This window comes from Poecile atricapillus, chromosome W, assembly GCF_030490865.1.
Source record: "Poecile atricapillus isolate bPoeAtr1 chromosome W, bPoeAtr1.hap1, whole genome shotgun sequence".
Classification (NCBI taxonomy): Eukaryota; Metazoa; Chordata; class Aves; order Passeriformes; family Paridae; genus Poecile; species Poecile atricapillus.
In genome coordinates this window covers 43,963,991-43,989,992 of record NC_081288.1, presented here as the reverse complement: position 1 = coordinate 43,989,992, position 26,002 = coordinate 43,963,991, and the positions used below count along the sequence as shown (strand labels likewise).

The 26,002-nt window shown below is 40.8% G+C and overlaps 1 protein-coding gene across 2 annotated transcripts in view; it reads left to right on the top strand.

The window, feature by feature from the left end:
- The first annotated feature begins 381 nt into the window (after positions 1-381).
- The window catches only part of LOC131592051 (SLIT-ROBO Rho GTPase-activating protein 1), a 139,716-nt gene continuing 114,095 nt past the window's right edge, over positions 382-26,002 (top strand). For both annotated transcript variants that reach the window (XM_058863305.1, XM_058863304.1), the window contains exon 1: positions 382-462. In XM_058863305.1, coding sequence (XP_058719288.1) covers positions 396-462 — 67 coding nt within the window. In that variant the 5' untranslated portion in view covers positions 382-395. The remainder of the gene's footprint in view (positions 463-26,002) is intronic.

Sequence of the window (26,002 nt, the reverse complement as noted above, 5' to 3'; positions counted from 1 at the left end):
TTCCCTTCCCCTCTCCCGAGTGCGTGAGGAGAGATAACAATGGTGGGGCGCAGCCGCCGGGCCCCCGCCCTCGCCTAGTGGAAGCGAGTGCCCCGCGGCCGCTGCTCCGCCGCCCCGCCCTGCGGCGGCCCCGGGCCGCGGACCGCGTTGCTGCCGGCGGCGGTGCCGGGAGGCGATGGTGCCTGCGCCGGGGTTAGTCTGATCGCCGCTCCCCGCCTCGCCGCCTCCGGTGCCGGCGGCTCTCCCACGGGGCCAGCGCCCGCCGCCTCCCCGGCCGCCGCGCTCGCTCGGGCTTGTGGCCGCCTGACACAACTTGGGAGCTTCTCCAGAAAAACAAGAATAATTAGTGATAATCATTTATAACAAGGCGGAGAAGCGGAAGAAGCGAGTGGATAATGTCAACCCCGAGCAGATTCAAAAAGGACAAAGAGATTATAGCGGAGTATGAAAGTCAAGTGAAAGGTAAGCGCGGGGAGGCAGCGGGAAAGCCGCCGAGGGGGCTGGGCGTCCTGCCGGCCCCTTCCCCGGGCTGCCGGCCGAGCCGCCACCGCCGGCGGGGCGGCCGGTCCCACTTGCCCGAACTTCGGGGCGGGAGGGAGCGGCGAGAGGGCGGCGGAGGCTTCCCCTCACCAGCGCTCCGAGCGGCGCCGGTGGGTCCGAGGGGCCGGGGCCGGACGGCGGCTGCGGTGGCTCTTCCACAGCCCGGCCTCGGCCGAGCACCTTCCCTTCCTCCACCGACTTCGGTAACGCCCGAGGTGGGGGGGACGGAAGGGGAAAGGGAGGACAAAAAAAAAAAAAAAAAAAAAAAAAAAAAGCTTGTCAATTACTGAGGCGAGAGACAAAGCTAAGCCATACCCCTTTCTTGAGGCACATGGCTGGTGTCTCCCACCCTCCCCTCAGGGCTGTAGTTCTTAGCTGAGCTGTAGAAGATGGTTTATAAAGAATTACCCTTCACTGCTGAATGAGTCCATTCAGCCATCCCAGGAAGTATTTCAGCCTCGCATCGCCCGGCTGTATCGCATCCAACTATTGTGCCAAGGACAGCGCCGGCGAATCCTGGCTTGAGCCACCGGCGCTTCCAGACCCTCGAGTTTCATCGACTAGCGTTTTCCCTCTGCCAGTGTCTTGGGTGGAGCAGAGGTTGGGAAAGTAGCGACATGGCAGTGGGGTGTGGGTCTCTTGGTGCGCATCCCTCTGGGTGCTGTCGGGGACAATATTGCATCATACAATACAATAATACAATTAATGAATTGTAATAAATCCAAGGATGGATGCGAATCTGAAATACGGCATTTAAAAAGCTATGTAACACCTGAACTCTGCTTTTTAAAACGATGCTGGTGTGCTCTTTATATAGGTAGGGTGTTCCCTCCTTGATTCTGCCCACAGACTGCGATGTGCAGAGATGGAGCATATCCTCATGCAGGTCCGTGGGCTTCAGGAACAGCCCTCCTGCTCCACGCAGGCAAGGGCTGGGGACCTTCTCTATGAGGCATCTGGAACAGGGTGGGAGGGACCACTCCTCAGCTGTTGAAAGATGTATTGACTTTGTGTACTTGAACAATATATTTTCCTCTCACTTGATCCAATGACATCAATTTTTCAAGGCAATGCTTGTCGTTTTGTTGGGGTTTTTCCTCTTAAAAGTAAAGAGGTAGTTTTTGGGGATTTTTCTTTCTACTATTTTGTGAAAAATACCTGTCACTATTGAAAGTCTTTTCGTGTCCGAGAAAGGAATCTATGCTTAAAATAAGAGATCTGCCAGATAGGTGGGCAGAGCTGGCAGGTAGGCCACGCTTCATCTGTTTGTCTGACATGGGCAGGGCCAAGACAGTTCTCACACAGCTGGTGTATTCACTGCCATTGAGCCCTTGAAGGGTTGGCGCTTTTGCCTCTCTGTGGACATGGTGCAGATTTGTCTTGGTCACTGAGCATAAAAAAATGTTTGAGATCTTAAGCTCATTGCACAGTGTGCAGACTGTTCTTTGCCTCCTCCTAACTTGATTGTTAAAGGCTCAGCCTTTGTTATCTGCAGCCAGTTGCTATATATGCCAGTCTTTTCTTTTGAATAATAAAGAAAAAATGCCATGCCCTTCAGTTACATATATTGTCATTTCAAAAGACACCAAAGATTAAGATATAAAGTACTCTTGATAACCTGGCTCTCCTTTGGTGTCATGGCCCCCCATCATAATTGCAGTGGGAGGTGGCATTTTTAAATATAGCGTAGTAGGAATTTTAACTTGCTTTGCTTCTTAATGGTGGTCTAGGGTGTGTGCAGTCTGGTCCCACCCAACTGTCTTGCTGGAATTATTGATTAGCAGCTGTTTGAGAAAGTATGCTGGGCTAGCAATTGTAGTCAGAGATGCTTTTTCTTTAACCAGCATCACTACAATTGAATTTCAGGTGGCAAGAACTGTCTGTGCTAAGATACAATTCTGCTTGACACCAACTCAGTACTACTATAAAAAAGCAGTGATACCACTGTGTGATACCTTGAAAATCTTTTTGATATTGAGGATTCAAGGCCTAAGGAATCAGCCCTAGTTAGCCAACAAGGTAGTAGTAAGGGAATGTAAATCCAGGAAAGTCAGATCCCTATATACTGCTTGGAATTTCTTAGGTTAGGAGAAAGGGTGTGGCCAAATTGCTTCTGCTGCCTGTGATTTCTGGTGTTCGCAATGGCTAGCTGATTTCTCACTGCTGATGTGTTTAGTTGCTGAAGGATGTGGACAACTGGGCAGCAGACTGGCCATTTGAGGTCCTCTGGACAAGCATGTGCCCAGGAGTATGTGTGTATGTATGTACAGGAGGTATCTCCCGTACCTTGTTGTGAGATTGCGTTGAGCCCGGCTTGCTGAGCATCAGTGTTGGTGCTTCAGAAACCGCACCACTGATGTGTGCAATTGTAAATCCTGCCCTAAGATGTCTGAATATTAATACTGAAGGAAGAGGGGCCTGCAGTGTATATGGTGCCATATTTGGAAATGAGGATTTGATAGTGCCATTCTTCACATAGCTTTTCTGCTCTTAACTCCTCAAATAGGAAACAGTAACAGATGTTAATTGTCGTTCCTGGTTCCTGAGTGGTGTAAACTGACATCTTCTCCTTGGATTTTTAGCAGTATCGCTAGATATTGGCTATTGCTTTAGTTGAAGTCATGCAGGAACAGCAGAAAGTTTGTAAATGTTACCTGTTTGTCAAGCTGAAATAAACAAGGTACTTCTAACTTGTTGGGCAGAGCATTTTCTTGCACCTTTTTTTGCAACATCTTTGTTCTTCAGTCTATTTTCTGTCAAGAACTGTCACAGTTGAATCAATAAGGTAGGTGTGTTTACTTCCCTGCACTTTGTATAGAAAGCAGAAGTATATTCCTTTAGGATATTTTACTACTGAAGTTAGATCTATCTAGCTAGAAACCTATACCTGCTGTTTTGGGGGATGTAAGAATATTATGGTGGCATGGATACTTTACTTTGTAGACATAACGGCACCTGGAAGGTAACATAACTAATAAAATATTCCTGGTCATCCACAGTATCAGTCATACCTGTGTTTTTTCTGAAGAATGTGGTAATTTATTTGCACTCTGAAGTCATTAGAGGTAGTTTTACCAACCTTGGAGCTCGGGTGGGGAATACAACTAGAGCTAGAAAGTGGAAGGAATACTTTTTAGATGACCAACAGACTGGTGATACAGTTATGAGCCAAGTATTAACTTTCTTCTGTATGACCCTATTAGATTTATAGACAGCATGCCTTAAGGCACAGTTGACTGTAGTAGCCTATCTTACTACTTGTATTCTGAGGACCAGCTGCTCCTTGGTACTCCTGATAGTGTCAAGTAGTGTCTATTGATAATGTTACTGAGCAATTCACAATAGTGAAGAAATAATAGAGCATCCTCTGATGTCTGTGAGTGGGTGTCTTGAGTATGGTAAAGAGTGATCTGGTGAGATCTTGAATTCCTGTCTCCCTTTGGAAATTTATCCTTCTGAAAAATAAATCTCTCATAGTAGCAGGAGGTTTAGGGATATACTGCTCAGGAGCTTTTTGATCATTCCTGTTAAACTGGTGTGTTTGCCTTCATAGGACTTGTGACTGGCCTTGCATGCATAGGAGAAATGTGCTTTGACTAAGTAAACATTGTGTTGACTAATTATCAGGCCTGTCTCTTCAGAGAGATCCTCCAGTATGGTGTGATCTTTTGAGAATCATTGGGGTTTAAGTCTCAGCCTTCTTACACAATTGCATCTCCAACTGAAAAGTGCTGAGGGAAGAGCTACTTAGATCCCTCCTTTTTCCACCTTTTCAGTTGGAAATTACCTAGTTGAAACACAAGCCCAAAAGCAGTTTGTGGAGGAAGATACTTCCCCAAGATGAATATTTGCATGGCCTTCTTCAGAACAAAATATTCCTATTTTTCATCAGAAAGAACTTGGTAGCAGTCTGTATTACGTTGCCTTAATCATTTTTATGGAAAATTAAAATTCTCAGTTGTGAAACTGAATTTCAACTTCACATTAAAACAACAGCAGAAGCCTCTCTAAGAAAAGGCTGAGTTCTGAAGTACAAATTGGGCTGTTGTTTTAGTAAACTGATAGCTATTTTGAATAAAGTCTTTGTAATGAAATGTTTGGTACCTTGGATGATGCCAGAATTCTTGAGGTTTGTTTTAAAAAAGATCTGATGAATAGATGCCAGTTTTCAAAGTTCAAGTTTATCAAGTGTGGTTAGCAGAATTTTCTCTGGTCAAAGAACTTGACCACACACAGGACTCTGTCTGATACAGAAAGGATATGCTATATTCCAGTTGGAGTTATGTTGTGTAATGAAGTTCCTTATCTTTTCTCCCTCCATTTTCTTCCATCTCTGTGATCCTTCCTTTCAGGATACAAACTCCGGTTGTCTAGGTAAATGTTAATGAGTTTGTAGCTGACTATTTAACTGAAAGGGGTATCTGCAGATTCAGTCATAAACTGAACAGCTTTTTGGTTGGTTTTGGATTTGGTTGGTTTTAGGTTTTGTCTTGTTCTGGTGGGGTTTTATTTAATCAACATATTCAGTACTCTTACTCTTCCTCAGCTTTTTTGGAATGAAAACTAAGGAACTTGGTTTATTACTATGCTGTGTATCAAAGTATTTGGGGCATGGGGAAGCCCTGCAAAATGCCTGCTTCCCAAAGGTCATGACTGAGGAATTTAAGAGGTTTTCTTAGTCTTTCTATATAATTAAAGAAAAAAGCCCACCTTTTACCTTTTTGAAACATAAAAAGGTTTACCTTTTTGAAAACCCCACCTTCATACCTTTTTGAAAATATGACCAAGTGTCAGGAAAGTACACTTTTTTTTCCCTGATTTGACCACACACTAGTTGCAGTGTTTCTGCACCACAATGAAGCTACATTTATTATTTTACTTGAATTTAAAAGTGAATAAAGTCTAAATTACTATAGCACACATGAAAGGATAGGTAGTGAATGCATTGTCTGAACAGTGTTTCTTTCTGGCAGTATGGCAATCATAATGCATATTTAATGTGTGTATTTTGTAGATACACATTTTCCTTAGTCTTTAACATGAAGTTTTAACTTGCCTCTGACTCTGAAGCAATTCAAAACTTTTTACAATCGCTTCTTTGGGGCTTTTTTTTTCCTTTCCAGGCATATTTTGTATGCAGTTTTGCTCTTGCAGAGCAATGCTTTAAATCATGCTAAGGTCATTTAATTTCCTGCCATTATCTTTTATTGGTCATTTTTTTATGAACTGGAGTTCTAGTTGCTAATAAAATTAAACACAGCTTTGAAGCGGCTGCAGTAAGACTGAATGGGATCCAAATTTCTTTCCATTTTCTGCTTCAGACTTTGCTTGTGTTAGGTTTTGCCTTTTGTGGAAACTGTTCTTGTCAGTCAGAGGTGATGGATGGTACTGCTGGAAAAAATTGGGTCAGTGCTGTTGAGATTGGATAAAAAATGCCTCCTGACCATTACACAGCCTGTTAGAAATCACTGACCATGACTTGACAGTGCAGCTTGTCTGATCTCTGCTTTGGCCAGGGATGGACATGCGGAAGAGCACAAATGGAGCCGGGCAGGTGTCAATGCAAACTCCTGTGGTATTTGTTCTTCCTTTTACCTTTTTTTTCCCAACCCTTCCTACATCTACCTGTGATGCTATCCCACATCTAACCTTTCTGGTCTCCCTAGCGGAAATCGCTGCTACCTTAACTTGTATTAATCCCTATTAGAGTCTAATCTACTCTTACTGCTCAGCTTTCACAGGGCAAAATAGGCTTTGGAGTGTGGGGGTTTGTTTGTGTGTGAGCGATTAGGCTAAATGTGTAGCAGGGCTGCCTGTGCTTGGGGTGCTGCTGCCTCTGCTTCCTGCAGGGTTTAGTCTTAGGGCAGCATTTCCTCAGTGAGTGGCTTCTCCCACGTTGCCATGTACGGACTGAACCCTTCCAGGGATCTGTCCTGTACTCTGCTGTGAGCTATCTGGGCTGATGTGATTGAGTGCTGGCCATCTCTGAGGCGAGGCTGGCTGACCTTGCACTGTGCTGGTCAGTCTGGGAGCTGTGAGTCATGAATGGCCTCATGTTCCTGAAGTTATATCTTTTCTTTCCCCACATTCTGTCTCTTGGGCACGGTGCCACACACCCTGAGGTTCAAGAGGTTGAGGGGGTACGTGTGTAGGTACATACATATGCATGTGGAAGAAGAGCAACAGCTGAAATTTGGAGGCAGTGCTTGAAGTGCAATGACTGTACCAATAACAGGGATGAGGTGGGTGGGATGTGCAGTAGCCCATACTTGGGATGAAGTGCAGAGGGCCACTGTTGAGAGCATGGGTCCACCTTTTGGGTAAGAGAGAGCTGTCTGCACAGGAAGACTCCTTGCTGTGTATCTTTTACATTGTCAAGGCTATGTCTGGCACCAAAGCTAAAGCAGTTGGTTATCAGTGCTTTTTCCTTTGTTTCCAAGACTTAAACAACTGCAGGCTGTTCTGGCAGTTTGTGTGGTGGCTTGGTCCTGTGGGAGTGCTCTAAGACAAACAATTCACTTTGATCTGTTGTAATGGAGCCATAATCCTGAGGCACTACTTCCTCCAGAATCTACTGTTTCATGCAGCTTGTGGAAGTCATCTTCTAGTAGACATTGAAGTGCGTCACAAGTGAGTTACAGCCACCTGGTAGGCTAAAGGTGTTCTACATATGCTCTGCCCACTAATCTGTCTCGTCCAGGCAAAGCACTTATATTCTCATGCCATTTTCAGTTAATTTAAGTTTTGTAACTGATCAAGGAAGATCTCTTTAAGAACTCCTTCACTCTCATTTTTTCTCCTCTGTCACTATTTCTCAGACATATACCTGTATGAATTTCAAGATGCAATATTCAGTCTTGTATCATACAACCCACTGGAAACCTGACTTTTACCTGGAGGTGCCTGATAAATCCTGAGATTGAGATGTAATCTCATTATGAAAAATGAAGAGCATTTTGTTAATAACCCCAAGCAAATCTGATGTTCTGTTTCCAAGAACTGGCTTATATGTGGCCATGGCCATGACTTCATGTTATTCTCCTGTCTTCTCTGGAAGGTGTAATTGCTTGGTTTAGCTCACAGTTGGCACAATAAAATAATCCCATCTTTAGATGCATGTTAATGAGGTAGGTGTTGCAGGTAGGAAGGGAAAACCCACTAAATGTGCTAAGAAAATGTTGTGGAGAAAGTGTATGCTTTATTATTTGACTCTTTAATAATCATATCTATGACATAAATTAAAGATGGCCTGTGTTATTTACTCCAAACTCTATCCAGTGCAGGACAATGCTGTTGATCTGTCTTTAATTAAGTCTTTCCTAAGGTATGTGGGTTCTTTGTCTGTGTTTACCTTGATCATAGCATCTGAGGGGTTGCTTTTAATTAAGGTGGTAAGAAGGGAAAAGTACTTTTTCTTGGTCTGTTTTTCTCAAAAAAGATTCAGTAGAACTTGCTTAGGAGTGTGACCATGGATTCATCAATTAGAATATTCTTGTTAACTTCACCTATTACTGACCAATAAAACATGCTTTAGTTTCAGCTGCAACCTCCTGAGACTTTTCTTTATAGATGCAGAAGTGCTGACAAGTAGGCAAGGGAGCTGTATTAGCATATTAACCAAAACATTCTCAAAATATACTAGACCTAAGTGGTTTTTTTATTGTAAAGCAGAAGTTACAAAAAGTATAATTAGAGCACTTATGGTACAGTATTTCTTGTTAGCTATATTGGGAATAAAAAGCAAATGCAGCTGGCTTACCGGATGATGACTTCCAGGAAGTAATGATTGTAACCCTTTACATAATTAGCTGTTGTGGGAAACAAAACTGACTAGAGATTCATTTAAACTATCCAGACTTCTTAACTGACTCAATGCTTACTCATCTGAATTACTCTGCATGTAAAATCTGCTAGCAGTTTGTTGGTGCTGTCTTTTCTGGCGAGTCTTTGAGATGTTGCTTGTTTCTTCCAGTGTGTCACAAATGGAGTGGTGCACACTTTTGGCTTTGCTCTGTGTGTAAAACTAAATAAGGAGACAGGCTGATCCCCTTTCACTTTGCAGTGTACATTCTTTCATATGGGAAAAGAAAGCAGTCTCTACTGTTTTAGCCAGTTCTTGGAAGCAGAGTATCTGTTTCCTGAAAATCAGAGGAATCTTTTAATGTTTATAAAGTACAGACTATACCAGAAGTCTAATAAGATTCAGTGATAGCTCTTGTATGACTCTGTTCTTTCGACAGCCTGTCTTTTTTCAAACCTTGCTGTTCTCTGCTTTTCCCCTCTGAGTCTTTTTTTAAGCAGAGAGAGGATAAACAATCTAAAGCATCAGGTCAGAGGCAAGATAAAATAAATGTTCATTCAGTACCAAGATGAGCAGACATCTCAACTTGAACTTTCTAACTCAACAATTAAATTACTGTTTTACACAATAATGGAGAAATTGAAATTATGACAAGTTACTTAATTGAATTTTTAAAATACAGATCAGGATGATCTGTTATTCTGCTTGTTCTACTAAAACCAAGAAAAACCAACCCAAAAAGACTTTGCCCTTTTGTCATACACTTCAATACTGGTCTCTCTAGTTGCTGTGACTAAGTTGCTAGGCATAAGGTTACTTTTATTTCTTCGAGAGTATTTATGCAGGCATTCAAAAGGCATGCTAAAAAAGAAAAAAGTTCTTAACCCTTATCATAGGATTCTTACTACACCAAGGTTGCCATAAGTGCTTACACAGTACAGCAGCCTCTACCTCTTGCAAATCACTGATTTGCAATGAGTAGGAATGAAAGTGTATAAACTCTTGTTCATAGGTACCTCATGTATTTTGCAAATTGGTGTCTGCATTCTTGGCTTAAATAATACTAGTTCCTTGAGGAACCAGCTTTGTAGCAGAAAGCTAGCTTTTGTATATGTTGTGCATATGGATAACTGGTGTGTTTAAGAACTTGACAGCTATGCTGTGCTTTCTGGCTGGCAGACTGCTTGAGGTTAAGACCAATGTGAAAGGGTTGTTTGAATTATGTATCTTTTTTGGGGGCTGTCTTCATTAGTGCCTTCCTAATTTCCAAGTAACAATGCATAAAATTAGTGAGATTCTTAATGTAATGACAGAAAATAGAATCAAAGTGTTAATCTGCTCAGATACTTCAGCATTAAAATCACAACCATGTGCAGAGTGGGAGAACATTCCCCTGTGCAGAAGAGATGAGGTAGCAGGTCCCCACCTGAGGAGAGATGCTCCTCTCCTCCCAGGGTGCCGTGGAGGAGTCTGGTGGCAGCAAGTGCCATTGTGCACACCCGGCATCACTTCTTCCTCAGCAGCCTGTGATGAGCAGTCTATGTGCATCTGCAGCTGAGCTCATCGGATTATTGTGGACTGTATTGTAATCCTTTAATTGCCAGCCACTTCTGATGCCATGATATTGTAGTTGTGGGTCAAATCCTGTGCTTCTTAAGCAGTATTTCCACTTTACCTGTGGGATGGTGCAATAGATTACTCCTTGTGAACTTGATTGTGTAGCCTTAATGAGCAAAAAAAAGCCTCACCACTCTTACAGTAAAGATTTTCTTCCCTATATCTAGTCTAAAGCTAATTTCTTTCAGTTCATGGCCATTAACCCCTTCTCCTATGACTACATGCCTTTGTAAAAATTCCCTGTCCTTCTCTCATGTTCCCTTTAGGTACTGGAAGGCTGCTCTGTGGTCTCCCCTGAGCCTTCTCGTCTCCAGGCTGAGCAGCACTAACTCTATCAGCCTGTCCTCATAGGAGAGGTGCTCCAGGCCTCTGATCATATTCATCATGCTCTGGACTTGCCCCAGCAGGTCCCCATCCTTGGTGGCCCCAGAGCAGCATGCAGGCTTCCAGGTGGAGGAGGCCTCCCGGTCTTACCAGAGCAGAGGGGAAGAATCACTTCCATTGGCCTTGTTCCTTTTGATGCAGCCCAGGATGTGTTTGGAGTTCCGAGCTGCAAATACACATCGCCAGATCATACTGAGCTTCTTGTCAACCATCGTGCCCAAATCCTTCTCAATCCATTTTCTGTTCAGCCTGTATTTGTCCTCAGGATTATCCTGATCTACCTGCAGGACCTTACACTTGGCCTTGCTGAACTTCATGAGGTTTGCAGGGGCCCACCTTTCAAGCCAATCTAGGTACCTCTAGATGCTATCACTTCTGTCAGCAGGTCAGCCACACCACATAGCTTGGTGTCATTAGCAAACTTGCTGAGAGTGCATTCAATCCCATTGTCCACGTCACCAGTAAAGATGTCAGAAAGCCCTGGTCCCAATATAAACCCCTGAGGAACACCATTCAACACCACTGTCTTCAGTTTCGATGTTGAGCCATTGACCACAACTTCTTGAGTGAGACTATCGTGCCAATTCCTTATTGACCAAGCGGGCCATCTGTCAAATCCACGTGGCTCCAGGTTAGAGACAAAGATCTTGTGTGGGATAGTGTCCAGTGCTCTGTGCAAGTCAAGGTACATGACATGTTGCTCTCCCCTTATCCACTAGTGCTGCAACCTGCATTACAGCAGACCACCAAATTTGTCAGACACAGTTTGCCCTTATAAAGTTATGTTCGCCAGTCACGGTGTTTTCCTACTGCCTTAGCATGACTTCCAGGAGGATCTATTGTGTGGTCTGGCTAAACACTGAGGAGAGACTCCCATCCCTGGGAAACCTTACTGGGTATCCATAATGTTGAGCAAGAAAAACCCTCTTTTGCATATTAAAAGGGAAGAAATCAATGAAAATAAGAGTTGAAGTGTAATTCCTCCAATATATATTCCCTGACAAGCAAACTAGTGGGTTGCTGGTGAGAGGGTATGTGTGTTCAGAGGGTCTGTTCAATGAGATTGCAAGCACATGCTTTGATAGTGACCTGCTTGGCAGCTCAATATAGCTCTGTGTTGTTCCCTGGTGGTTCCAAGATGGTCTCTGTAATTGTTGGGGGGGCAGGTCTGGAGTCTCTGCTCAGGCCTAAGAGGAAGGACTTTCAGACTACAGTAGCAGTTTTCAGTCTTCCATAAGGGCTCAAAGAGACTTAGGGTGTAAAATATCCCATGGGATTAAATTAATATATGAACTCTAGCTCTTGTGTTTGCCTTTCAGATGCCACATTTAGTTCCTCTTTGGTTGCTGCCTCACTTCTGGGGTGTTGGTATGTTTGTGTGACTGCATATACTGTTTATTCTGCAGTATAGTTTGAAATGCAGCATCTCTAATATTTATAGACCAGAAACTGCCTTGCCTCCAGCTGGCAGAGACGAAGTGCCAGCCTCATCCATGATGATGTATTCTGAGTTGCCACCAGAGTAGACCTAAAAATGTTGTTTTTTCTGCTGAGCCATGTGAAAATATGTATGAAATTGCAGCATCAGGAATCTGATCAGTGCATCCTTCCTATGGATCAGAGCATTTGCGTGAGGAGTTCAGTTCCGTATTTTGCTATCTTTATCTTACTCAAAATTGAGTCTTGAGTACAGATCTCCCACTTTGCAAATGATTGCTCTGGGAACTAAGGAACTAAGTATTCTTGGACAAGTCTCTCTGGTTTCTTGTTTGTTGAAGCTCTCAAGCTCTTTCCCAGCCTTAATGAATATTTAATTATTTAACAGGATGATTATGAATCCATTGCCTTGTAGTTAGAGCAGGCACCAGAGAGATAGGGTTCTTTGTGAATTCCAGCAAAAGTGTTCCTGCTCTGCTTTTTTAAAGAAATGGAAAATGAGGAGGACTGTATGATTGAGAAAATTGTGACCATTCTAAATTAAAAAGTTACTTTATTGATCTGGAGGGAGGATTGTTCAGAGGATACCTTATTTATGTATTTATTTATTTATCACAGAATATACGTAAGTATACAGAAAAAAACACAGCTCTTTCCTTTGTAACGATTTTTAATCTTAAAGCACTTCCAGGATTGCCACCAATTTTTGGCAGATTGTGTCTAGTTTTGCAGATAATCAGTGAAAGAAATGTTTGCTCTGAACTGTTTGAAAGGTTCACAGATGAATGGCTGTTTGCTTGAACCTTTGCTTCGGTGACTCTTCCTGCAGCACTCCCTCCATACAGCGTAGTCAGTCCTATGTCCCATGGCAATTCTGGTCCCCAGGTGCCTGAGCTGCAGATTCACAAACAGCTGTTGTTTTTTTTTTGGCAGCCACTAGAAACTTACTCAGCAAATATTCCTGACTTATTTCATGTCTGTGAAGAGTAGGGTTTGTGGTTTTTTGGGTTTTTTTGAGGGCAGAGAAAGTTACTTCAGCTGATGTTTAAGTTCCCTAACTATTTATATGTAATCTGTTGTTTTTTAATTGTAATATCTGACTTGGAAAGCACATGCTGTTTACATTATGCGGCTTTGTTTTTGCTTAGCATTGTTTATGTTAGGATATTTGAAAATAAATTTAATTTACTTGCTTTTTTTGCTTCCATCTCTGCATTACTTTTTTTTCTCAGTTTGTAAAATATCAGTAGTATATCATGGGATTAACTATGATAACTGAAAACTCCATTTTACTTGTAGGTCTGTAGCAAGATGCTCTGGAAAAGAGCTTTTTAGTTTGTAACTTGAACCGTGTATAGTGCAGTGGAGATTGAGTCATGTTACAAGGATCATACAGACCATTATTCCTATTCCAGTGTGTTTATAACCTTGGAATTACCCCTTTGAATCTCATCTGAAGAGTTTGGGATTTTGGGAAAACATACCTCTGGTATAGTTCTTGTGCAAATGAACCTGACCTAGTGGAAAAAAAAAAAAGGCTTTCAGCATCTCCTACGTCAGGGCCGAGACTCTCCTCTAACTTAAGCAAGAGGACTTAATTTAAAGTGAGGAGACATCTTAATTCCAGGTGACTGAATGGACTGACAAGAGTCTCCTTACATCTAGTGAAGGTAGCTGTACTTGAATCAAAAATGGGGTATCAAGTTCCTCATTCACAACAGTAAAGGAGTATTGATGAAACTGGTGTTTCTCTCAGGGAGTTTATTTTTCCTGTAATGGGTAAGATTTTTGCCAAGGTCTGGTATTTAGGTGGTTTCCTAAGCAGTGAGGTGGGATTTGCTGAAGCAGTGCCGCATGTGGTTGGGTTGGTGCTGGTGCTGGTAGGTGATGAGGAAACTTCTCAGTTGTGTAAAGACATGTCAGTACTCTTTAATGTGCCTGAGATGCTGCAGGAAAAGCTTGAGACCCACTGCAGTAAAATTTCTGTCAGTTAATGGAATAGACTTTGAATCCATTTAGTGCACTGAATAGTTCCTAACTAATGCAGGGCTGGAGGGATGAATGAAGTGGTACTGCTTTTACAAGCAGAATAGTTGCTATGTGTCTTGTTAGGACACATATCAATGCTTACTTCACACACATCAATTTGTTGACCTCACTAGAGCTCTTAACCTTCCTAGGGCTACTAATCTCCATAATGTCTGAGGGATTTGGCTTAATTTTGGCATGGGAATGTGCCAAACAAATGTATCCAACTATGAGTCATCATTTTTGTAGCAGGACATTCAGAACTAGTCCCACAGTCAATGTGTCTGGCTGATACTTGCCTGAGAACTTGGAATATCTGATCTATGCTTTTGGAAGCCTGACTTTTTAAGTGTAGGGGAGAGTGTTCTGAAGCAAAGGAAATGTAATGCAGAATATACTGAAGCAAAGCAAGAACTGTCACTTGAATCAGATGCCATTCATAAAATAAAATTAGTGTAGGTTGTAGATGGGGTTATACATACATTACAGAATGTTTCAGTAGTACTCAAGATGCCTTGTTAAAACTGTAGTGGTGATGTTTTCAAGTTACTGTTACTTCTTTTTTTGCAAGTAGCTAAAGTGTGGCACAATAAAATAAAGTCACTTCTAAAATTTATTGGAGGCACTGAATGGTGGAGGTAATGGAGAGTGATGTGAATGTCACTTTCATGTCTGCATTATAAAATGCAAAAGCACAAATGTAGTAACCACAAGGCTCTTCTTGATGTTTTAATCTTTTAAACCTTTGAAATGGTGGTGTGCTTGAAAGGGCTTCTAAATCCATTGGTTAGTCTGTGCTGTCTCATATTGTGTTCAAAACCATAGCAGATAAAGGAAGAGTGATCAGAAAGCTTAATGCAGTAAGAGCGTCACGACCTGTTATGTAAAGCAACATTTGGCAGGGCCTTCCCAGCTGCTGTAAATGAATGTTAACAGCATTTTATCATCTGCTTTCACTGTCTTTATTACATAATCTGAATATTTATGACCCTATTAATATATTTAGCCTTGAAATTGCAATATTGAAGGAATGAAGGTTCTATAGAATATTGGACAACAAGAATGATTTTATTTCTTGCCTCATGAACAAAATTTGTGTTAATATTAAAAAGCTTTGGGTTCATATTTCAGATAAGCTTACTGAATTGCTTTACAGGTATATATTATTTATTCACTAAATTATGTATTTCCTCTAAATATTGCTATAAGAAAAGTATCTTGGTGACAGAATTGCATTGGTGAACATGATTCGTCTGTGTATATATATATGAAATACAAAGCACTAACAAGAAAGTGATGACTTTTGTTACTTGTAATGCAAGTCCTTGAATCCATTGTGATGCTACTCTGTAGCTGTGACCAAACATAGCCAACCAAGACCCAGATCCAGACTATGAGAATCACTTCCATCAGAGAGCTGCTCCAGGTTGGATTCTGGGGCAAGGTGTGGGCCTAGTTATTACTACGAGGGTTTTGTGTGGATGGGGGTTGTTTTGTTGGTTGGTTGGGGTTTTTTTGTAGCCAAAATCTTGGTTTCTGCTGCACTTCATCACAAACATACATTCCCTCCCTCTGTTGTGACTAGCTATGCATGTCACATCACAAGACAACAATATATCATGTAATTAGGGTATGTGTGTACCACGTTACATATCTGGACACTGGTTGCAGATGCTGTCCCACTACTGAATGCATGCTTGCCTGTGTTGTGATTGTACCTGGAATTACATGTAGGACGGTAATATGCTTGGTCAGAAGATGAGTGAGGAGCTGTAAGTCATTTCCCTTGGGAGCCTCTTGGGTTATATTATGTCCCCAAACAGAACTGAAAATTACTATTTCAATAGTCATCTGAAAATTTCTAACAAGATGGTGTGTTCAGCAAGTGGCTCTCACTGATGGAGTTTACAAGTGACATTGGTATTGTGGTTCTTTACCATCCTGCAGGCTAAATAGCTTAGCTTCAGGCTCATATTTGCAGGTTGTCTGCAAAAATCCAAAGTGAAAAACGAAATTTTGCATCTGAGTGAAATGAAGTTCTTGGTCACTTTTATCTTAGAGTGCAAAATCTCTAACCTGTCTGAAAGCTGCTGTCCTAAAATTCTTCCTACTGATTGCAGGGCTAGAGTTCAAGAGATGTGGGTGTTTGTGGAGGTAGGTCCCTTTTGTTTCTAAAGGTCTCATGGGTGTCGTGCAAATCCTGTGGTGTGTTGTGACACTGAATCGTAATGGTCTGTACTTCCACCCTCTCCACAGTTCAAACCTCATGGTACAGGAGGCAGCTGCACATGACTCTAAGTGTACACATTCTTAAAAATGTAAAGGTCAGTGGTTACAGGGTGTGGAGTGTTAGAGACAGGAAGCTAGTTTAGATTAACACATATTTTTTAATAGTATTTTATCCCCAAGCAAGGTTGTTACAGTTAAATGCAGAACTCCAAATGGACTCTCTTTGCTTGTAGGGATTAGAGATTTAAATATGCGTTGTTCTTCTGGGCAACAGTATTGAGCAGTCAAGGTTCATAATAGAACAAGAGAACCTTTAATTAGGACAGGAGTTTCAATTGCATTCTTTTTTGCTTTGTGCAAAAAAAGCTTGCATTAAATCAGATAAATAAAACAATGGAGAGATGAAGGAAGTTTGGAAGAAGAACATCTATTTAGAAAGTTAAGTGCCAAGTTTACAATAAACCAGTAGTTTTTATTTGGGAAACTCTTAAATTTGATTTGCCTTTTCCCAATCCCTGAGCATCCGAGTCAAAATATTTTAAGGAGATATTTTTCAGCTTATTCAGTGATTTGGGGATTTTTTACTGTCTTTGATTTTTCATCCAGGAGATACCTTTATTGTAGTGTAAAATTAATAGCAATGCTTACATAGTTCTAATATGTTGGGTTAGGTGGGTACATGCATTGTAATTGCATTCTTCCCTTACTCAACTTTGTACTTACTTTGTGTGACCTAAATACAATGCAGTATTTCCTTTAAACATAAAGAATTACAATGAATCTTTTCTGGTATGTTCTGGGATATACATTGTTTTGTGTTGTTGCGGTCTTTAAGTCAGTAACCTTCTCTACAGCCTCAGCAAGTTGCCAGTGCAATAAATTATAAAACTGTCACTTTTAAGGAATAATGCCTAATAGCTTCAAGGGTTTCTTAATTTGTTTCTGAAATTACCTCTGGCAAAAAAACCAAAATAGTTTTCTCTTTCCATCAGACACTGGTAAAAGAAAGCCTAGCAGGTTTGAAGCTGGCTTTCTTTTGCACTGGCTTATTTAATGTTTACTGGATTATTATGTGCGATGAGGCAATGGAATAATGTCTTAAATGAGTTTTTTAAGGAAAAGCTCAAAAAGATGGTGGTGGTGAATTTGGGTATCTGTCTTATGCCTGTCCCCTGCAATTTAAATGCAAAATCCAGCAATGACAAAAGACTGCCATTTTCTGGGAAACAATTGATTCGACTCCTTGTTTGGGTAGAAGAGCTCTCATACATGGTTTAAGGTAGTCCATTTCCCTAATTACCTACCTTGTTGGCTATTTTACAGCCGTCTGCTCAGTCCTATCAGGAGAACACTTTCCAGAGAAAAATCCATGTCCCTTTAAAGGACCTAACCAAATTTGCTAAATTCTGAAGAAAGCAGCTATTGACTTTATTGAACTTTGAGAAAGGGAGGACAGAGCCCTTTATGTTAAATAACTGATGTGATCTTTGTTAAAAATATTATTTTGTGGAATGTTCTAGAAAAATATTCCAGTTTTACTGGGTGAGTGGTAAACTCTACTTTAAGTGCAGAACAGTGTTGCTGCTGAAGATGAATAGATCACACGGACACAGGTCGAGGTGTGGTGAGAGAAAGAGCCGAGTTTATTTTTCCTCCCAGGATTTATAGGCTTCTGACCATGGCCAGGGATTGGATGGTCAGGATAACATTTTCTCACTGCACTGGCCATGAGAGATGCTCATCACAAGACGTGTAACAGAAAGAATGTACACATATTTATGTTTACAGTTACTGTCCTGGGAAAGTCCTTAGAAAACCATGTCAGCAAGCTCAGAAGCTGAGTTTTCAGGGCAAGAGAACAGCATCTCAGTTGTGGAGGTGCAAAGAACACTTCATAGTAGCAGTATACTTGAAACTTACTGAAAGCTCCTGCCCTTACCCTCATCTTACATCCCCTTTGGTGCATCCCATATGAGTAATTTATTTGCCAAATAATGCTATTGTACTCCCTCCCCTTGGAACAACCTCAACTGGCATGTGGGATTCTTTACCAGGAAGGAGAGACAGGGACATTGTGTTGCATTTATAGAATGTCCTACTAAATGGCTCTTCCTGTTGCCTGACTTGATCATGACTGGTTCTTGTTTGTCACAAGGATCAGTACAGTAACTTTATGTAAGGGAGGTATTAGTAACCTGACAGTGGAAATTCCAAAAGGTCTTTTTTTTCCCTTGAATTTCAAATAGTGCCTGTTACCTCTTGTTCTTTCAATGGGCATTGCTGAGAAGAGACTGGCTCCATCTTCTCTCTTCCTTCCCCCTGTCCCCCATTAAATATTTTTATTCATTGTTAAGATCCACTTTGAACCTTTTCTTCTTCAGGGTGAAAATTGCTCTAGTGCTTTAATCATTTTTGCGGTCCTTTGCTGAACTCATTCTAGTACTCCCATTGGACTGGAGAGCCCAGAACTGGACACAGCAGTGTAGATGTTGTCTTACCAATTTTCAGTAGGGACAAAAATCTTCCTCTATCTGCTGGCAATGCCTTCCTAGTGCAACCTGGAAGGCTGCTAGCTTCCTTTGCCACAAGGACACATTGTGGACTCATGTTTAACTTGGTGTTCATCAAGACTTTTTTTGTCATGCTGCTTCCCAGCCTGTACCATGTACTGGTGTGTGCAGGTGCAGACCTTTAAACTTCCCTTTGGTAAATGTTACAAGGTTCACATCTGTCCACGTCTCCAGAGTGAATGTGTACTTATGATGGATGGATTTCTGGAGCTTATTAACAAAATTCCATATAACTTAGATTACATAATTAAATTAACCAGGGAAATAGTAGTATATAGCTATTAAAACAATATACTGCAGTAATACTATGAGTCTTTGTGAATTAACTATTTTGGTTAAGCAATAATAGTCCTCTAAACTTTTTAAACTGATTTTGCACTGAGTAATTTTAGAATAAATTCTGTATGGTGGATTTAGTACAAGAATGTCCTAGGTTAGTTGCATATGCTGATTATAGTCTGCAAGAATTTTTTTCTCTGAAAAAACAAAAACCAAAGAAAAACAAAACCAAAAAAAGATGCATCTTCCATCTTAATTAAACCCTTGAAATTTATGCCTACAAACCAAATGAAAATGGAAACTAGATGTCTTGTCAGCAATTGCAAGCTATCAGTCACAGCTATAGATGAAAGCTAGCACGACCTACATCTGTCGTGTTGATACAATGGTGCCAGCATTACAGTTTCATTGTTTAGGTTTAGGGTCAAGCCTGTTGAGACCTCTTTTTATTCAGCTTTGAATGTATCCATTTTCATTAAGTTTTTCAAAGCTGTATGAAAGACTCAGCAGGGCAAGATGTGACGATGCTGAACTTAAGTTAGTCTTGCAGCTATCAAACTGTCTCGTAGTCACAGATGGTCACTGCGATTGTCCACACCAGTCTACCGCCGGAGCTGCTATTGAAACAGCACAAAACTGATGGTACAAAGGGACGCTTTTTTTCCCGCCAATAAATGAAGCTAGTGTTTCTGTGAGCTGGCATGTCGTAGGTTTTTTGTGCAGGAGAAGAATGATTGTTGACAAACCAGTTTCCATGCTGAAAAATGCTACTCTTATTTCTAAACTTAGATATCTTTTCTTGGTTGAGTAACTGCTAATAGCAGAGTGGCATTTTGCAAACCCTTTTCATTGATTACTTGGATGATGGTTGTACTGGGAAGTCTAATAATGACAGTAGTTAATGCGAGCTTCCTAAGGTAGGCAGTTTCTGTTTGGTAACTCTGTTAGAAAAATATCTCTTTGACTGTACACCGTTAAAAACATCAGAGGCCTTAATTACTGCATTTCTGTGTTTAATCCTCAAATGTTAGTGTCCTTACATATGTTGAAGGAGCTTGGACAGTTGTCTCTGAGTTAGGCAACTGTTAACCAAGTACTAAATATCTTGCTTTTCATGCTATCAAAATGGATAGTTTTGGAGCTAGTAAATAAATCTTCCAAGTTTCTCTTATTGGCAGTGTGAATGTGCTTTTTGTTTTGTTTGTCTTTAAACAGAACTGCTTTTCCAATTTTCCTACTACCATTTTCCAAATACCTTTTCTTCCTTTCAGGGTGGGGAGACAAGCTCTGTACAAATGGCCTGCCTGTTTGTTAACTGGAGAAAATTTTTGTGAGATTATAACAGTTATTGCCTGAAAGAACAATAAAAAGCAATAAAGCTGATTCCTATTGCATGGGATCCTTTGTGGCCTCTAATAGATCCTTTTACCAGTGGCAAAGGGACCTCAAAGTTCAAGTGACCACAGTGATGAAATGGATGCTTGTTCCTGGATGGGAAATGTCAAGCTTCTCTGGAGACCAGTTGAATGATTCACCCCATAACAAAGTACAAAGTAATAACAAAGTACAATTTAGAAATCGTACTTTAATTTTTATAGTATGGGGATTTTGGGGTGGGTTTGCCATGCCCCTTATTTCACCAAAGCTGTCCATTGCTTAGCCTCCTGTGCTACAGTGGAGTTTTTTGGCCCTCTAAGGCCCTGAGTAATTCCTGAGTTTCCTTTGCCCTTGGAATTTCATAGCTCTCTGAGTACATGAATGTTTGTTTTCTTTCTTCATCTGGCCTGTCAGTCTGCAGCTACATGAAATGTCTTAGGTATAAGTTACAGAAGAGTACATTTCTACATGTGAGAGGTAGGGAAGCTGGTAATGTACTTAAATTTGCAGTCACAAGAATGAAATACTTCTGTGCCAAAGATGGAACTGAAAAAAATTAATATTTTTCCCATAAAATGAAAATCACTTGCAGAGGGATGTATTTGACTGTCACAGAAAGAAACTTCCAACTTCCTTCTGGCTTGATAATTCTGTTAACAAGGGAATCTAAAGAATGAGACTTTTTGCCAGGAAAGTGATGAATATTGATGATTTTCAGATTTTGCAAGAACTGAAAGGAATTTGACACTGACCTAAAGCTGAGTCACTTGTGTAACTAATGCTTCTTAATGACTCAAGTCAATGTGTCCTTGCTTCTGTGATCGTGCTTTCTGCTGCCTTCCTTGGTCTCAGCTCTGGTATTATTTTCCCATTTCTGCCTTACAGTATGCTATGTGAAAATAAGTCCTCAAACAAACATGATGTAAAAAATTAGAATTTCTCAATAGTGATTTCCTGGAAGCTGTGTCCTGTTTGAAGGGTGGTTTCTAGGCTTATGGTTTCCTTTCTCATAGCTAGTCTGTGTTTGTTATAATGTCAGTGTAACTTATGCTGTGCATTTTCCAGGCAAAAGCTTTCCCCTGCTCTTTCTGATGTATCAGGTGCTTGGTAGAATAAGCAATAAATGTGCTTGAGCCAAGCAGTACAGGTTTCATAAGCTGAAAACCTTGTGCAAAAACAGCTGGCCTCTCCAGCCCATGGACTGTGGAGCTCTGAGGAATGGGAGTAGGGAGTGGTGGGGGTGGCGCTCGGGTGATGTGGTCCCATAGCCTGACCCCTCCAATGCAAGGTGGAACCAGCCGTAGCTGCTTTAGCTGTGCCAGCCAGTCCTGGCATCTCCTACACCTACATGGTACTCAGAAGGACGTTTCTGACTGTGGTTGGTTCTGGGACCGTACCAGCTATGGACAAACAACTGTCAGTGAACTGGTCAGGTTTAATTAATTACTTGTTTGAATAATGCTGAAGAAAAACTGTTTTGGATTTTTCCTAGTCACTGTCAGAACATCCTCCCTTTTCAGCTTCAGTTTAACTTCACATCCAGAAAGAAATGAAGATCTTGTCCTGTCAAATGCAGTGGAGTCAAGCAGAGCATCTTAAAGACAGGTCCATGAGTTGCGCCAACACAAGTATTTGCCATGTTTTATTTCAAGAAGTTGTTTTCTGGCTTTGCACACAGAGTCAGATTTCTAAGAATAAAGGTAGAGGGGAAAAATTATGAAGTACAGTGTGCTCTGCTGAAGGAGTAGATCTGGACCAGTTGTATCTTCTTAGTTTGGTTTCCAATGTAGCTGTAAGTTAGATGGAAGAACAAAGCCCTATAAACTGTTAGCAGATCTAAGGGGTGAGGTGGTGTTTTGGGCAGTGGTGTTTTCTTTTTAGCCTTACGTTGCCATTAAAGGAAAATCTATCCTATTAGTTATCCCACAGGTGTTAAGGTATTAAATAGATTGTACTGAAGTACAAGTTTTATTGAGGTTTAAGATAACAGCAATATCCCAGAAAAAAAAAAGGAGTGGATTAAGGTTTGGGTGCTTGAGGAAAACTCTTCCTCCTTTGTGAGGAATTACTACTCTGCACTTTAGAAAAAAGCCAATGTTTACACTGCAAAATTAAACACATTTACATTGTCCCAGTGTCATAGAAATATTATACCAATTATCTACTTAAATGCTCAAAACTACTCGTTTTGTACTTCCTCACTAATGGTTTAAAATGTTACTTTCTTACCCAATGCCATTTCTTTTAGAAGATGCTTGTAAAATCAAATATGCGATCCACACATAGCAGACTCTACTGTAACTATTTTGTGGACTGTAAAATTTCTTCTAGATGTTCATGAAACCCAGAACAGTATAGGATTTTTTTACCTTGCCTAATGATATAGCTGAAAGCACCTGCATGACCTTCAGAGAGGTATCAAGTTTTATGACAGAATTAAAACATCTGGCAAGTGTTCTATTTCCTGGTTATTAACATTATCATTTCCTTCATGACACCAGTTTCCAATAACCTATCCGGCATTATGGTTTCAGAAGAAAGGGAGGGATTCTACCCCAGGTAATTGTAATGACCCGGACCATTTTCATACTGTCTACAAGCCTGAGGGATGTTTTAGTATTCCAGCTTAGCCAGGAGCATACAAGATCCTGGACTTCATCAGCTTGGGGCTGTAGCTATATGAGAGCTTTCAGTGTGAGGAGATTTGGGAGCTCTGCATCCAGAAAACCAGGAAGACAAACGTATAGATTGCAGGTTTATATTTGTTGTTTAGGTATCTCTTCTGGAAAATACTCGCAGAGTTGCTTACCTCAGATGGGATTGAAATGTGATGCCTACAGGGTACTGCATATCACTGTGTGCCTCAGCCTACAATTTATTTTAACTGCTAGGACCATTTTTCACTGGTCTTTAATGCTTCCCTTATTTTATGTTCTCTTCTCTTGAATTCTGTGTCTCAAAGGTGGCTGCTGCTACCCTTTTGCCTGAAGAATGCTGGCAGTCTCACCTCTGAGCTCTTCCTCCTAAATTCTTAATCCAAGAGTCTGCAGCGTGAGAGCAAGTGTACTACCTCTCCATCTCTTCCAAAAGCACTGAATTGATATGTTTGTCTTTCTGTGGTGGATGAACCTTGCCCACTTGGTGTCTCTCTCACCACAGAGGGGTTAAGTGTCTTAGTTTTAAATGCCTTCCTGTGGTTTTGGGGTGTCTGCTATTTGGGGTAACTGCTGTTACCACCAGTTAGACAAATTGCTGCTACTTTTAAAGCTTCTTTCCCTCCATCCCCTAACTTCCCTTCAAAAATATGCAAAATATAAATGCAAATATTTTGTGTACTGCTGTTGTTATCAATGCAAACCTTTCAAGACATTCTCTTGAGGGAAATTAGCAACACCTTATTTATCAGTGTACTTGACAGTAGTCTCACTGGCACGGGGTATGGGGAGGGGGAAACTGCATTTTTTGTAAGTGGTTTATATCAGGAAAACCTGGAATTTTGTTTGACTCCTTAAGCATTTAATTACTGCATAAATTGCTTATTAAGTTAAATGATTAATTACAGCTGGAGCTTTATATAAAACTGAAGAGTTGCAGAGAGTAGAAGACTTACAATAATACCTTTAAAGAAGTACATTGCACCTTGAAAGTGGTACATTGCAGGGAGAGCTGGAATTGGGCCCCACACTTCCTGAAGAGTCAGCCAAAACTCTGCTTTAATTTTGTCAGCCTTGCTGTGTGGTGCTGTCTGTTTAAAAGTAAAGTTTGATTTTTATTTTTTTTAAAGGTGGAGTTTAACCTTACAGTTGCTCAGTACATTTATAAAAATATTTTTTGAAAGTGTGTGATATAAAAATCTCAAAATAAAAAAGCACAAGGGAACTTTTAACTGCTTGAGCTGCATATGCTTAAAGTTTATGAAAAGAAGTATTCAGGGGCAGGGTGCAGCGTTGTGTCTCGCATCCTTAACGCAGCTGCTTAGCAGCGATAAGGAAGCAATGCTCTATTCATGCTGACCTTGTTTCCAAAGAAGCCTTGTCCTGAGAACTACTGAAAATAAGGAAGAATTTCCTGTGACATGCTGCTCGTGTTGGCTTTTTAGAGGGGAGTAGAATGAAATCTCTGAGCGCGACACATACTGTATCTAACCACACAGGATTTCCTGTGCTGGAATGGAAGCTCAGTGGAAGCCACGTTTTTCTCTTCCTCTTAATTCATTGAGAAAAACAGAGGTCAGCGTCATGAATTGATATGGCTGTAGTCGCTGTTAAAAGCTAAAATCAGCAATTGCTAATGGATACATTGTGATGCCAAGAGGACGGCAAGGCAGTTTTTCTTCATTTTGTCGCAATAAGGCCTGTGCATATCCTGATTACGCTAACTCTCATAAAAGAAGAGCTGTGCACTTAAAAATTGTATCTAAGCGAAGGTGCAAAAAATAATGCATATATTGTGTCTTTTGGTAGTAGACTTTTTGCTCTATTCAGAATTAATTAAGCTATTGATGAATTGGGAAAGACACAAAACAACAGTTGGATTTTGCCTCTGAAAATGTAGAAAATATTTATTTTTCTTTAAATTAAACTTCATTTTATACTACTTTAGTTAAATAAAATTCCCAGTGTTTTTCCTGTTGCTCATTTGCAGCATTATCTTCTTGGGAGGGTTTCATTGGGTTTGAATTATAAAATTAGAGCTTCCTGCTACAACCACTGGGAAGGCTGGAGTTATATAATGGATTTTGATAGGATAGAGTGTATACATTTTTAATCCTATTTAAAATATGATCAGCCTGTTTGTGGTAGATCTTCAGAGAATGAGCCAACAGCCTGTGCTTAATGGGAAGTTATTCAGATGTGCTCACACTGTGTCCTGGTACCATGCAAGCTCACTTTGCTCCAGAACCAAGCTGACCAAGCAGCCTCCTGACTGTGCTGTGTTAATGGTGAACCCAGAGCTTTCCTGGTACTTCTTGGCTTGGGTTCAGTGCTTTCAAGTTGTTCAGATATTTTTATTCTTACTTTAGTCCAAATAGTGGTCTGCTGTCATCATAGAGTATGGGTATGAGCATGTTTTCTGACTTGTGCTGCTTGTTGTGATTCTGTGCACATCTTCTCCCCAGCTACAGCATTCTCAATGAAGACAGATTAATTCCTCTATTGTTTTTACTTTTACTCAGTAGTCTTATTTGTATTGCTTTAATGTCATGCAGATTTGCTTGGGCTCATGCCCATGATTTATATATATATATGTATATTTTTTATTTTTTTTTTGTCTAAGAAGCAAAAGGTTGTTTTATATCTGGAATGGTTAATCATTCTGCTTCTGTCTAGCAATTCTGAGACATATTACCTTGAAGAGCTCTATTGTAAAGGGGAAGAAGTCATCTCATGGCAGACCTGCAGTGCTTCTGCTTGGTAGCGTCTCTGTACTTCTTTATTTTCTTCCACAGTATTCAGAGCCTGGTACTGCAGGGCCTCAATGTCATGAGACCCAACAAGAGGTATGTGTGAAAAGCCTATATGGATGGACTCAACCTGCTTTTAAGCACAGGCCTGTTTGCAGTACTTTTATTACATATACCAGTATAGAACTTCAGCTGTTTCTATGTGATGTCTCTGCAGTTCAGGCTTTATTTGAGTCAGGACTTATATTGGTATGTTACTGGGGGGATACTTGGATCTTGTATTCTCATTTAAGTGACTGAATATTTTAACATCAAATCAAAATCATAAGAGGCAAA